Source organism: Patella vulgata, chromosome 8, assembly GCF_932274485.2.
Source record: "Patella vulgata chromosome 8, xgPatVulg1.2, whole genome shotgun sequence".
Lineage (NCBI taxonomy): Eukaryota > Metazoa > Mollusca > Gastropoda > Patellidae > Patella > Patella vulgata.
In genome coordinates this window covers 51,221,348-51,237,250 of record NC_065886.2, presented here as the reverse complement: position 1 = coordinate 51,237,250, position 15,903 = coordinate 51,221,348, and the positions used below count along the sequence as shown (strand labels likewise).

The window sequence follows — 15,903 nt, the reverse complement described above, 5'->3', positions numbered from 1 at the left end:
ACCAACATTGATTGAATATTATTGTTCTTAAAAAAGAGTTTTTATTCCATTTTATTTTTAAACTATAAAGGGAGATAAGACGATGTTTGAAATATCATGAGCAGACGCATACTTGACTCATTCAGTGAATTAAACAATTTGTTTTAATGTGTAAATGCTGCAGGTTAGATATAAATTATCTTGTTAATGCTAGGTTCCAACTATCACAATTCATGCTGCGATAGAAATCGTGGGGTAATCATGGGATTTCTCCAGGTCATCCGGTTTCCTCTCACTGCTAAAGACCTCTACGTGCAAGCGAATTATTGAAATAGAATTGAACCATATGTTAGTCCTGAAATGACCTAGTTTGTGTCAGAGTGGATGTTAAACCCCATTTCTCTCTCTCTATATCTCATGTACAGAAACTTTGGAATTGGGAGGAAGCGCACGAGCCTGGAATTGAATCCTTGACTTGCATAGACCACAGACTTTATGATCTACAGTGTGTAGATCAGACCACTTAGCGACCAAACCTCTCTGGTTGATGTGTCTGTAAGTGTTTAAATTGTTCAGTTATTGTAAATTTAATGATGGTGTGTGTATGTTCGCTGTACCGCTGAAATTTGAGATTTATTATAACAGTGATTCTCAACCAGTGTGCTGCGAGATCTTCATAAGTCTGCCGCAAAATTTTGAACGGCACACTAAGAAAATGCGAAAAACGATGTGATCCCAATTGAGTATTCAATGGTGTCAACTGATAAGTTCATAGCTGAGTTTTTCTTTATTTAGTTTGAGTCATTCTCTGTGACTATGACTAGTCTATGTTTACGGTTGTATGCCGTCTATGACTTGCCATGTTTTTATTTTGCAAAATTCAAATATTCTTCATATATATTTAGCCAGGTGTGCCGCTATTTTTTCATATGTTCCAAGGTGTGCCGTTGGCAAAAAAGGTTGAAAACCACTGTATTAGAATTATAATTGAAAATACCTTTTTCGAGGTTAATCTGTCGATCATAGTGCCTTGCGTTCTCCGCAGCCACTTTAAGTAGACCCTGTATGTTGAGCAGCAGTGTTTCGATGGAAGATATTCCCGTTGTTTCTCCATTTAGAAGTTGACTGGTATGTGACAGATTCTGATTTGTTGATTTATCGGTGGGTTCTTGTGTAAATGATGTGTCGTTGATATCTGATTTGTCATCTAAATCTGAAAATATAAAATTCAAGATAGATGTCAGAAGTCACTGTTTTTCTAAGGGACACTTGGGGCAGACCTAGTGTAGCCGCCAACCCCGAACAGAGACAGACAAACAGACAGACAAACGACAGTCACAAATATTAGTATAGATTCAATAGAATATGAATATTACAAACTGTTACAATTTGGATATTAAAAGTTAGGCAGAAATTAAAGGTCACTGGAAAAGTATTCATTTTTTTTTTAAATAATGCAAGTAATTATGTCAACATATCCGTTCCATAAGTATAAGCCGAACCCGAATGTCAATATTACCTGAAAAGGGTAAATTTCAACATTAGTAATTTCCGCCGTTCTCCGTGGGTAGTCGTAACTTTCTGTCAATAAGCAATCCGTGACGTCATTTTAGTCCTTCTGCACATAGAAATATAGACTAGAATATGAGCAGAGGGACTAAAATGACGTCACAGATTGTTTAATTACGGAAAGTTACGACTACCCACGGAGAATGGGGGAAATTACTAATGTTGAAATTTACCTGTTGCAGGTAATATCGACATTCGGGTTCTTGTTATAATTATGGAAAGGATATGTTGACATAATTACTTGCATTATTTTAAAAAATGAGCTTTAAATGGTCTCCTGGATGAAATTGCATCTGTTCATTACGGGATTAAAAACAAGTTCTTGTACTTTAAAATAACCTATTACATATATGTACCCATTGTAACCACTGCAAAATAAATAAAATCAACCAAACTACTCAACCAAATTCATTTCCAATGTCAACATATCATCAAACATGGATAAACGATTCTGAGACCATGTGATATTATTAGACAATTTTTTTGCGATGATTCCAAGCATTTACAATCATTTATGCGAAGGGTATATGTAATCTGTTCATTAGAGAAGTTTGCATTTTATGTGCAATTCTTTTTTTTAGTGAGCTCTCATCTAAATATCATTTCTGTAGTGATTATGCTGTCTGCAGTCTGCTATTTAGATCTATTATTATGAGATAACCGAAGAGCGGAGAAAGAAAAGAATTAGTAGCTACTACATCTACATACCAAACTAACCCTTTCTTACTATAAAACAACTCATCAACATCAGCAGACGCCAAAGGAATCATACAAAAATTAGAAATATTAAGTTTACTCTGTTCCGTTTTTTTACGCATTCATTAACCACTAATCAACATGTGGGACTATCATTAGGTGGCGTATTGATTTAAAAGAAATCTTTAAATTGCATCACTTCTGAAGCACATAAGCAAAAATAAATTACCCCATGTAAAGTATTCCCTTTCAAACTAACATTAATTACAGAATCGGCATATTACTGGTCTTTAAAACGCCAACTCTCGTTTGATGTTTCATTTGGGATAATATTAAAACACAAGTATTGAGATGAAAGCCGTATTATGGCTTCACTTAGTTGCACACATATGTAATGATTATTAACAGAGATGATAGTCTGGTCTGTGTAAGAGCTTACAGCATTTCTGATTTGCCCTGTATTACTTACTTAACTTACATAGTATGTAATAGTGCCTACTGTCATATTATAATAGGCATGGCTGTGGATCCGACCAATTCCAAGCGTATGTTTTCTGGTATTCCACGGGACCTAGTGAGTCTATTTATTATTAGGTTGTATAATTGCTTACATCAAAGAAATAAACATACGTTTCTTTCTCTTTGATTTCAATAATGAGGGTAGAACTTATAATAAGGTGGGTAATATACACATAAAAACTAATTAGCAAAACGACGTTAATTTTTTCCTGTTTGTCTTTATAATCAACTGCTAACGTAGTCTACTTTATTAATCGTGTACTTGGATTTCAAAGTTTTAATGAATACATGATATTGAGCAAACTTCAAAGCAAATAAACTTTAACTTTGATATCTGCAAACATTAAAATTCTCTTTTTCTTCCATCTTTCAAAATTATTTTCTAAGATTTATTTTCTCGAATCTCGTATCACTTTATCAGGTCATGTGACCAGTTAAAAGCGATGAGATTTTTTTCATGACGGGTTACAAAACGTCTGTATCTTAACTGCAGACAGCTAACAGCAGAAATCAAAGCTACTTCATCCCATATTAATTAGTGCACTTGAATCAAAACTTCTGAATCGCTATCAGGAATTATGGCGCGGCCATTTTATCACCAATTTGATATCATTTGCACAATTACTGAGCCTAAAAAATGAAACCATGTGTAAAAGTGATATTAAGTGTATATGAGTTACGTTAAATATAGAATGTAAATAGGTTTTCCATATTCCTACACCCAACCTGTTACAGTCATTAGATGAATGTTCTGTGTTTCGTCTGTCCAATGCACTTGAAATATCTCTTTCATAGATATACATTTTACTAATTGCAACATCGAGAAAATCTGCCCAGTGCGCACACACCTTTGGTTGCGATAACTTTTCACACTACCACAGATGTAAACAAGCAGATCGCTTAGCTTTCCAAACAAACACCGTGATTAATTTACTTTTAAATCATAATTTTCCCTCTCTTTCTTCGTTCATTATACCATCTGGGCCTACTTAATATACATTTTCCACGGAAAGCATAAGATACATGTAAATTCTATAATTCAGCAGCTGATATATAAATATACACCATATTTCACGGGTTTTAGTAAGTTCATCATAAGTTCATTAAATACAGCACAGGACATTAAAAAATAACCATTGCATATGATTGTCTGTTAGATCAATCATAATAATATTAATGCTATCCTATCCGTCCTAATTCAATAAACACACTATTTCACGCATTATGAATATTATCCTAAAAAATAGTCTGTATTTCTTTTGCTGGAGTTGTCCAAATATTTTCTCACAATACAGACAAGATTGACATATTTCGACCTTAAGCACCGAAAAGTAAATTCAACTTTTATGAAGTTCTCGAACTTTGCCATTAGTCATCTAGAGCCTATTTATTGTTTCTGCTCTTGTTATATTTGCCGTCGATATATTTATTCTAATTCAAATCTAATTGTCTACTTAGAAACCCCGCCAAAAAACTCCATAAATATAGGTATGCAAAAAAGCAAATAAGCAGAAAGGTGGATGCTTTTCCTCGTGTATTAATTAGGATCAATATTTCTTTCTTCTTGTTTATTTATAAAACAAAACTCACAGTGCAAATTTCTCCATCCCCTTTTATCTCTGCCTATTTCATTCACACTCGAAGAAATTTACGCTAATTTCCTTGAATACATAAACATAGATATCTAACAGAGGCTGTTAGAAAAACAAGGCAGTTTGTATTACCACGTTCTACTCAATAACCCCCAGTGTGTGCATTGACAGCATGTGAAATGAACGTTATGTCAGAAAGGCTGCGATTGACACATTCTTCATGGATATCGGAAATGACGCGACCAGTAAAATTATTAAAACAAATTATTTTGGCAGATACTCTCAGTTTTTTGCCAAAAAGATTAATATGTCACTGCCGAAGAATTTCTACGCAAAAAGTTTTGCATGTTAGATTATGACATCCCTGATATCCTCTACACTTATTGATAAGTTGGAAATATCTGGCAATTTTTATTTTCGTCATTTTTCAAAATAATCATTGATTTTTGCCATTTCACAAATGCTAGTTTTACATACATCAGGTTTTTTTTTTCTTTTACTATACATTGAGAATAAAACAAGTTTAGGTAATTAGATGAAGACAAACGTAGAAACCTTGAGTGACACTCATCACTAGACTGCAACAAACAGAAGTTTATTATTGGTTTTTTAATGTTTATTTCCGTATGTTACATTAACTGTTCTAAAAATATGACAAATTAAAGATTTGGCTATAAGATTATCTATGTAGCATGTCGACATATTATTCTCCAATATCTAAATTCAATAACGATCAGCGATTGACAATAGCAGACGACAAAACAGAAACAAAGTAGACGGCAAGAAAACTAAGTGCTTTCCTCTCGATTCACTGGAAAATGTTTTAAATAATGGAATTGGTTTCCGCTGACATTTATTTCTAATTGTTTTATGGTTTTGTATTTGGAGAAGAAAATTTAACTTTTTTTTTTTGGTCATCAAGAGGATAATCAGATTGAGAAAAGAAAATATATTAGAGACCAATTTATATTAATTGATCAACAACAATCCTATAACTTGAAATAGGAAATTAGAAGAATTGACAATAACTCAATAGACAAAGGTACAGAAAATAACTCATATAGTTGGTAATGAATTAAACTTGCATTATGCAAGAGCTAAATCTGCCTGTTGCAGGTCTTTCTTTAGGCCTGAAATGTTATATAAACTCTTGATGGCATCGGATACTCAAGATTTTAACTAGATAAGAACGGTTCGCCATTTAAGAATTTAATTTAAAAGGGGAAAGCCAGGCTAAGTCTTGAATATACCCCTGCACTGGTTACCACAATGCACACATCTTGTCAAAACTACAAACAATGATAACTTGGCTCAGAATGAAATAATCTGAATGACATTTTCAATATTTTCATTTTACATTATCTATTTTTGAGCTATTATAGCAAGAATGGTCAGCTCTTTATCTAAATCTTACATAATGTATCTTTAAACTTGTAATTCACTTGCTGTTTCCGGGTGGGTGTGGGGTGTAAAAAAAATGATTACAAAAATAGTCAATAATCACGACTAAAAATAAAACTTTTGTGAAAAAATAATCATGAAATTCTTGAGGAATATGACAACTTAATTATTTTTAGTCTCACCATACTTGAATATTTTTGATTTTTGTTTTTCAAGTTTTGCAGGCATCTCATCAAAAAGAACTCTTCCAGTGATCTAAGAAACCTCAAGTATATCTCGAGAGAATCTTTTCACACAAAGTATTTTTCAAAGCTTCAAGAATTTTCTTAAATGAAAAACATGTTATAATGTCTTGTGAATAAAAAAAAACCCAAGTTTCTTTGATTTCTTAATTATTAACTTGTAAAATAAAAAATGAATACGAAACGTGGATAATTAAGTTCAAATCTCTTAAATTCACAGAACTCAATTAGTTCTAATCTGACGCCTAATTCAATGTCGTTTGGTTTACCTGTATTGTTATCTCAATGATTTACTGCTAATGAAATAAAAAGAATTTACAGGTACAAGAAAGCAATGGAAAGGGATTCATTTACAAACCACCATATATTTTCTTGATTCCGCAATAAGAGTGGTTTGCTTTTTTAATTAAAGACTTCTTTTATTTTGTGCAAGTGGGGATGATAGATGGTACAGCAGGTAATTCTATCCGAAAACACTGGCCTCTTATCTTAATTTATTGGACTCTAAAGAATCACACAAAAGGTAAAATCAACTTTGATACATTTGGAGTGTTTTTGTTCGGACTAATTTCTTTTATTATTAGGTGACAGTCTCACAGTTTATTAAGTGTGAGCTGTAATAAGATCACAGGTCTACAGTCAAGATTTATCAACCGTATTCGGCTACATCTTAGTTTAGTCAGGATTATATTTTGTTTTTTTCTTTTCTCTTTTTGAAATAAAAAACAGAAATGCTAATAATCTTATTCAACAGGGCTTTTTTTTACATAAAATGCAATTTGTTTTTTAGTATATAAAATTTATAGCTTTTCTTTCATTTTTTTTATAGAAACAAAAGTTCACCACTACAAACCAACATTTTGAAATGTTATGGAAATCGGTTTAACACTGCTATCTTTTTGAGAAATGAAATGAACTGGGGTTTAGTGTCCTACTGTTCTGCTCCGAACTGGGCCAATGAAACGGGCATACGCCATACAGTGTGCTATGAGTGAAATTTTGCCTGGACAGCAGCACTACGGTCTACTCTTATATCGAATTCCAACGGTGAAGGGACCTTTAACGTGCAAGCCAATGTGTACATGGGTTTTTCGTACCTTTCGAATGACTGAACAGCTGTCCTTGTTCCTTGTCAGGCCCTCCATCCTGCATCACTGACAAGGGGGATATCTTTTTGAGACTATGTATGTTAATTTTCAATGCTCTTTACTTTTCCAATACCATGAACAGCAAATTGTACATGGGTGAACGTCAACAATGTTTTCCTCAACCCTGCAAGATTATCCATGTACATGACTGATTTCAAACCAAATTTCTAACCATGATTTGAAACGTTGAAACATTGTCTTGTAGGCAGAGAATATTCCCATTTTGTCAAGAAAAATAAAAAAAAATTAAAATTACCATCATCAGGATCTTCATCTGATAATTTATCATCATCCATCTCTTCTTCATCACTCCTTGGATGTGAAGATGGTTTCTGGTCCTTATAATGGCCGTTCACATGTAGATTGAGAGGTTTATTATCTGAAAACCATAATGTTAAAAATATAACGTAAATAACGATACTGAAGATGATAATCAACATAATGATAATGATACTGAGGAAAGCAGAGAAAGATACAGATTACTAGTCTGAAATATCTGACCTCTTCAGGGCCCCTGATAGTCTGAAATATCTGACCTTTTCAGGGCCTCTGATATTCTGAAATATCTGACCTCTTCAGGGCCCCTGATAGTCTGAAATATCTGACCTCTTCGGGGCCTCTGATAGTCTGAAGTATCTGACCTCTTCAGGGCCTCTGATAGTCTGAAGTATCTGACCTTTTCAGGGCTTCTGATAGCCAGGAGAGAGAAGCTTTTTGCTGTGTTTACTGGGGGAAATCTGCCTACTGAATTCTTTAGAATCAACACTAGGTTATTTTGTATATTTTATCATGAGAACTGCCACAGGATTCATATTTGACTGGAGACATTGTCTAGCACGACAAAGTTAAAAAGCTAAAGAACTGTTCTTTACAGATGTGTATGAATTATTTTGTGTTTTGCTTTTTTCATCATCCAGTAATTGACCCCAGTAAACAAGAACTAAGGGGCTATTAAAAGCCTGGTAGGGTCAGATATTTCTGAGTAACAAGAGAGGTGGTGCTTAGACTAGATGGCTTTGAACAGAACATGATAAAAAAAAGACAGCAAAAAGATAACTTAGAACACAACACAGTATATAGGACAGATTAACCTAGAAGGTAGCTAAAACCAGAACATGTTATAGAACAGATCAACTTAGAAGGCAGCTAAAACATGTTAGAACAGATCAACCTAGAAGACAGCTAAAACCAGAACATGTTATAGAAAAGATCAACCTAGCAGACAGCTAAAACCAGAACATGTTATAGAACAGATCAACCTAGAAGACAGCTAAAACATGTTAGAACAGATCAACCTAGAAGACAGCTAAAACCAGAACAAGTTATAGAACAGATCAACCTATCAGACAGCTAAAACCAGAACATGTTATAGAACAGATCAACTTAGAAGGCAGCTAAAACATGTTAGAACAGATCAACCTAGAAGACAACTAAAACCAGAACATGTTATAGAACAGATCAACCTAGCAGACAGCTAAAACTAGAACAGATCAACACAAAAATAAAACAATAAAGACTATTGAATAGTACAGAATAAATTAGCCTAGAAGACAAATAGCCAATATTAAAGTTATAGCAATGAACAATATAAATGTGACAAACAATATAATTTTAAGTTGGCTTATATTACCAATATTTAACTTGTAATATTTAACAAGTTCTTTAACTTGACTTCATTTAATCAATCACTTCAAGCACCACAAATATTGATCAACTTAATTCTAAAATAGTCAACAAGTGGGGACCAATGGAGAATGTCTTACATTAATCCTTTCATTTTGTATAATATGACATTTATAATTTCAAATTAGTATGGTTCAATTTTTTAATTCTGTAAAAATATGTCAAAGAGATCTCTATCAGGGTGATTAATCCACTCAACAGATTAGAAATGACGATATTAAGGAACAAAAAATACTCAAATCTTTATATTTTACTATTTATCGTTATCTGTCAACAGTTGGATAAATGACTTTGAAAAACTAAAAAAATCTTCAACCACAAATTAATGATACCAAATGAACAAAGTTGTCATGCACTGTTAACAGTAAGCATTTAGTAGGGTCAAAATATGAAAAAAATACACACACATCAAAAAAATTGTAATAAAATTATTATGGTGTATTTCTGTAGTATAAGGTCCAGACAACAACATATCAAAAGTTGTCTGAAATTGAGCTACCGCAAAGGGTCTAATTATGACGTCAAAAAAAATGGCTGCAATTTGACCAAAATCCCTTTTTTCCGCTCATGTTCTATCAAAGCTGTTGTTTTAAAAGGCTTAGGTGTAAAACAATGCTGTTATAAAACCAATATCTTAGTAATTCATCACGGATTTCTGACTTTTTTTGGGTGATAATATATGTGTAAACCGACCATAAACCGTGGCCCGGCATTTCTATTGCAGCAACTGCCCAGTATGGTGCGAAATTGAGTTAAAATTCCCGGTCTAATTAGGAATTTGGGCCAAATGGCAGCCATTTTTTTACGTCATAATTTTACCCCTTGCGGTGGCTCAATTTTGGCCAAATTTTGATATGTTGTTCTCTGGACCAAATATTATAGGAAAATGCAATAAAACGTTTTCTTGTAATTTTTTTAAAGATTATTCTGCAATTTGACCTGACTAATTGTAAGATTCATGAACTAAGAAATAGAATCAAAGACAGAATTTTTGTTAAAGAAAAGTACTAATAGAATGAAGGCACTATGAACCAAATAAAATGAATTTGGGAAAAAAAGCATTAAATAATGAAAAATGAAATAAGGATGAACTAGAAAACTTGCATTTCATGAGTTGCAGTGCAGGATACATACTGGTATATAGACTTCCTAGGCCTTTATGTAACGAATGGTCGTTATTGTACGGTGAATTTGGGTTGTATGTTCTTGGATTTCCTTCAATCACATCATCACGAGTCCTGGAAAACAAAAATATTACATTCAATCTCAAAAAAATATTTCCGGTGGATTTGGGGGGCCGAATGGTTGAGTGTGCGCGTTGTATCATAAGGTCTGTCATTGAGTTAACTGGTGTGGTTTCGATTCCCCAGTTGTATGTGACAAGGAGTAGGGTCGCCTGTCCAACCTCATGGGTTTTCTCCAGGTCCTCTGGTTTCCTCCCACTGCTAAAGATCCCTACAGGCAAGCGAATTATTGAAATAAAATTGAACCATATGTTAGTCCCAAAATGACCTGGTTTGTGTTGAGAGGACCTTAAACCCCATCTCTCTTTCTCTCTGATGAATTTGTAATATTCAAATATTAAGGGGGGGGGGGGGTAATTCTAAATGTTTTTAGTCTCAAATGCAGTTGGATTATTGATATGATTGTATCATTTGGTCCACAGATCGTTAACTGACTGTAAGGTGATCGTATCATTAATCATTATTTCAAAGTTTAGAATAACTTTTTTGAGAAATTGAAACAATATTTCATTACAGGTTTTATTTCTTAGAAAGGAAAAACTGACCCCTTAAATATATGTGTGAAAAATTTTATATAATATTTGATGACAGAAAAAAATATTGCAATAGACAGAGTTAACTCTTGTATAATATTATAATTACAATGTGATTAAAACACAGATCCTATTTCGCTTCGTTTGTGGACGGTGGTGACGACAATATACGACCACATTTCAATGGGGGCGTATAAAAAACGAAATATAGATCTGTGTTTTAATCAGGTTGTTATAATAAAATACTCTATTAAATATGTTTCAAATTTTAGATTCAGAATGCATCGTAAATGATTCATAAGTTTGGTATTTTAAATTGTTTTATTTAGTGAATCATTCTCAATTTCACTTGTTTCTTTACAGAAAATATATCCAATACCTTTTTAAATGAAGCCGATCTGAATTCATATATATGTGTACATACAATTCAAATCACTGTTTATTTTCACGGTTTCAAACCTTCAAAGAAAAACGCCTAACTTTCATGTGTTATACAATCGGCTGACACTATCGCTAAACCTGTACAATGTAAGCGCACACACACACAAAAAAAAGAAAATAAGTCAAACTAGTAACTTATAAATAAAAAAATGATTTCAAAGTAAATTTAATCAAAAAACTTGTTGTTGATGTAGCTTCCCACCCAACCTAAGATTTCAAACCGGTGTTCTATTCATTTGTGTAGATTTCAAACAAGCATGTGTACACACCCTGTGTTATATGACTGGTGAACATAACATCACCTGTTCCCAACTACATCAAAATATGTAATGCATCCCAAAAGTTTTCAAATTCCCTGGGCCTCATGTTATTAGGAAAATATGTGTTCTCTTTAAAAGCTAAACAATATTAAAAGGAATTAGGCATTTCTTTCAGCGGGTCTTTTTTAAGCGTATGTTCCAAAGAGTTCACTGTATTGCATTAAGGCATTTGAGACGAAATTATTGCGTTCTATTCCACCTGATGATGTCCATATGTCGCCCGTACAATAGATTCCATTTGTCAATCTCATTTATTAGAAACAAGCGTAAAAATGATTTGCAATGAAACAATTGACGATTAACTTTTCAACTTGAAGACTCTATTTATAAATGGGAGTATATCGCCAATGTTTTATGACTTTCACATTATAAATGATTTGAAAATGAAAAACATAACTTGCACGTTAGCCAAGTTATATAAATAAAATATGTTTACAAAACAATAGAATATAAAAGAAATAATTATTTAGCCGCAGTGGGTGGCGCTGAGTCCCTAAAACAATCGTGACATTTCGAGGTGCACTTACATACTGATTGCTTACTACCTTCATAGCCTCCTATAAATAAAATTAAACTTTTGGGAGAATTTTTTTGTCCATGGGCTCCCTTCCGGTTATGAGTTGACGTCGTTTAGTACTAAAAGATTAAGGTGTGTCTAAAGGGGAGGAGGAGTTAAGATCTGTCAATCATACTACATCTAATTATATTAACAAATGTGTGCATTTACGAACATTTACATAAGAATTGGTGTGACAAAGTAGAACATCAGTGACTGTGAAACACCCATTGTGCACCAAAACATTAAAGGAAACCACACATTCCTACTATCCAATATTTTCCCAAATTTAATAGAATCATTCGTTTATTATTTTTTGATAATTCTTAAATCGAAAGTAGCAGAATTGAGCTCATTTACTCGATGACCTGACAAGAGTAAGTTGTATTTGAACAGGCAGGATATCCTTACGCACAAATCACCCATTTAATTCATTTCATCTTAGACTACTTGAACTAAACAACATCTTGGAGAACTCTATCTTACTTGTATATGTAAAGCACATTTTGAGCCTGTGGTGTACCCGAGGAACCATGGGTTATTAAGTACGCCTGCTAGCTCTACCTTCACGATTCCTGAATTCTTAAGCTCATCAACCCCTGTTCTACTGACAGCGCTTACAAAATTACTTTTCCACTTTACTCTATGTTATTCCTTGTTTTCAAAACTTTGTATTCTTAACATCTGTTTATGTTTGCCATCAAGGAGAGACTTTATAAAAGAGACTCGAGTCCACGTGTTTTGAGATTAGCTCGAGAGTTTTGAAAACAATCTGGGTTCCATCTTGGAAGTTGTGCAATCAGTCTCTGTGTCGGAATGAAACATGCCAATAACTATGAAGATAAATGTAATTACGTTCTATAGGTAATGTAAATGTTGATTTTTTGTATGCATTTCCAATGTGTTCACCAGATTCTTCTATTCATTTTAATAAAAAATTGGTACATATGCTAAATTTTGGTGGAATAAAGAAACATAATGTATGAAATATGACTTTTTTTCATACACCTGTGTTGTGAACTAAATTTCATAGGTCACAAATACAATAATATTGTATTAATAAAATAATAATCATTTCATTGACATTAAACGTGAACAGCCATTTCTCAAAATGGAAACAGATATAGATTAAAGATACATTATGGAAGATTAGATAAAGAGCTGACAGTTCTCCCTATAATACCTGGTAGATAAAAATAGATAATGAAAAGGGAATATGTTGAAAATTTCAGTCAAATTGTTCCACTCTGAACTGAGATATTAGCATTTGAATTTTTGGATTAAATCATTAATGAGCGTTGAGCAGCAAATCAGATTCAAATCCAGTGAAAATTCGACACATAAGATGCCACGAGAGTTGATTAAGGTTTTCTCATGTGAATAAATGTCTAATTAATAGTTTAGATAACATTTCAGGACTAAAGAAAGACCTGTAATAGGCAGATTTAGCTCTTGCATAATGTATGTTTAATTAAATAACTGAATTTTTGAAATTTACCATACAACTAAAGATGTTCTTTATCTTTATCACCAACTCGCATTTGGAGCTTTGATTATAGTTTGGACCAATGGAACTGAATCCATTCTTGGCAATAAATCAGTTTTAAAGCGAAAGATACTCAAAAGAACTTTTTTTTAATGCTATTAATTTAATAAATCTTATTTACCTTGATGCCATTAAGTCTGATTCTGAACTTGAGCGATCTTTGATGATGGAACCGTCTGGTCGTAATCCGAGGTGAGAAGCCATCGCAATGGAAACAGGGGGCGCTATCATCGGGTGTCCCAGGTGCATAAATGGCAGTGGTCCCAGGGCATATGGATGGTGTGGAAAACCATTGAGTAATGCTTTGCGGTCTGAAAAAAAAAGAGAGCAGACAACATTAAAATATGAAAAAATTAAATCATGACAACAAAACTATACCTCTTTACATCATTTGATGAATTCTTTTTATTTATACACTTTTCCATCTCTTGTAATTTCTCGCTAGATTTCTACTTTCTCTTTCAAAAACTGGTTCAAAACAAAACTTGGAATGATCTTCAAATTAATCCTACATTAGCAACTAATTATTTTACATAAAAGATACATTATGTAAGATTTAGATAAAGAGCTGTCCGTTCTTGCTATAATAGTTCAAAAATAGATAATGAAAAATGAATATATTAAAAATTTCATTCAAATTGCTCCCTTGCGAGTGGAGATAATAGCCTTTGATCAGGTTTGATCAGATGTGTGCATAAACTGTAACCACCGTGCTGGTTGTTCAAAGCTAAGTCTCGCTTCTCCATTTTTGAATTAAATCAAAATATGGCTAAACCATTCTGATCTATTTAATATCGGAGATTTTTGGATGGCATCGAGAGTTGATTATGGTCTTGTCGTGTTAATAAATGTCTAATTAATAATTTAGAAAACATTACAGGCCTAAAGAAAGTCCTACAATAGGCAGATTTAGCTCTTGCATATTGTATGTTTAATTAATATTATGAGCCATTTTTTGACGTACATTGGTAAAGTATTAATCTAGGATAACACTCCCGTAACTTGATGAAAGATTACTACCCAATTAAACAACATTTGTCTTATACACCGCTTCCAATTATCTATGGATAGAGGTAGGAAAAACAGTAAAATGTGATGATTCAACTTATATCATACTAAATCCAATTAAATCTTATTTCGTTTCATTTTTTTATAAGTCAAAATTTCGTTTTACTTGTCTTTACTACACTAGGGTCTGGAAGAGTTGTTATATAACCTGGGTTCTGGAATCTGGATGATGTGCTAACGAAACGGTCTGTTACGGAGACCTTCATGTAGTACGGGACATTGAATGTATAAAAAATTAAAACAATCTGTATTTTAATCAGATTGAGTTATAATCCACATCAACTTATACCCTGTAAAATATGATAATCGATCGAAATACAAAATGTTGTCAAACGTTTTCTTTTCAGAAAAATCATAGCTTCTACTACTAATAAACAGCTTGTATTCACGTAATTTATTTTTTTTTAAAGTTAAAGTAGCTAAGTCTCTAACCCAATATCATCCAAAATCTTCAACACTGAAAACACGATTTATTTGTCAAATTAAATCAACATTCATGTTGTGATCTTACCGGGAAAAGATGGGCTTGAGACTGCTGGCTTATTTTCGCCGAACATAACTGATTTGAAATTGGAGTAAAAACGGAAACCATTGAATGTAAATCAGTTTATATACATTCATACTACAGTATTATATGCGTTGCGACCCACTTTTGTCAATTTCTAGGTCCCAAATGTTAGTGATTTAGCTCCTTTAATATAAAATTCTTGTATTAATGATATTTTATGTATTTTTAGAATACATTTATTCACATGTATTAAAAAGCAGTTAAAAAAATCCGAACATTTTCATATTCATGTACTTGTCATCTTTGACAGAATTGACTGACAACTGACAGTCACTCCTGACAGAAGAATAAAGATATATTGTAACGAATAAAAACAATATTAGCAAATTAAATTTATGTAGACCTTTAATAAAAAAAATATATAACTCTAAATGTTGTTTTTTTATATTAAAAATATGTAAATATAACGGAATTAATTTCATGAACAATCAATCACGTCAAATGTTTTATTTCTTTTGAGTTTATTCCCTGGTTTGTAATTGGTGGCTCTGTGATGCTGGCTCACTAATAGCCTGTTCACACCCTTAAGTTGAACTAGTTTTAAAACCCTGGGGATCGTTAAAGCAAATAAACCAATTTAAAAACCCCAGCTTGAGAATTATCTTCAAGAAGGTTTTTTGTTTTGAACTGGGTCATCTTGGTTGTCTGAACGGGTTGGCTTAAAACCCCCCCGCTCCAGCTTGCTTTGGACATGCACAGTATGCAGTAAGTTACATTCCTGTGAAAATGTCAGGGTCAGGCAGTGCCAGTGCTATCAATAGCGTGCGAGAACCGAATAAAGAATATAAAGCTACCCAT

The 15,903-nt window shown here is 32.9% G+C and overlaps 1 protein-coding gene across 3 annotated transcripts in view; it reads right to left on the bottom strand.

The window, feature by feature from the left end:
• Positions 1 to 15,903, bottom strand: part of LOC126830236 (dachshund homolog 2) — a 79,061-nt gene that overhangs the window by 17,999 nt on the left and 45,159 nt on the right. For 2 of the 3 annotated variants that reach the window (XM_050560587.2, XM_050560589.2), the window contains exons 3-6: positions 13,591 to 13,780; positions 9,934 to 10,067; positions 7,403 to 7,525; positions 977 to 1,192 (exon numbers count right to left, since the gene is read on the bottom strand). In XM_050560587.2, coding sequence (XP_050416544.1) covers positions 977 to 1,192; positions 7,403 to 7,525; positions 9,934 to 10,067; positions 13,591 to 13,780 — 663 coding nt within the window. The remainder of the gene's footprint in view (positions 1 to 976; positions 1,193 to 7,402; positions 7,526 to 9,933; positions 10,068 to 13,590; positions 13,781 to 15,903) is intronic. The other variant, XM_050560588.2, reaches the window with a different exon arrangement.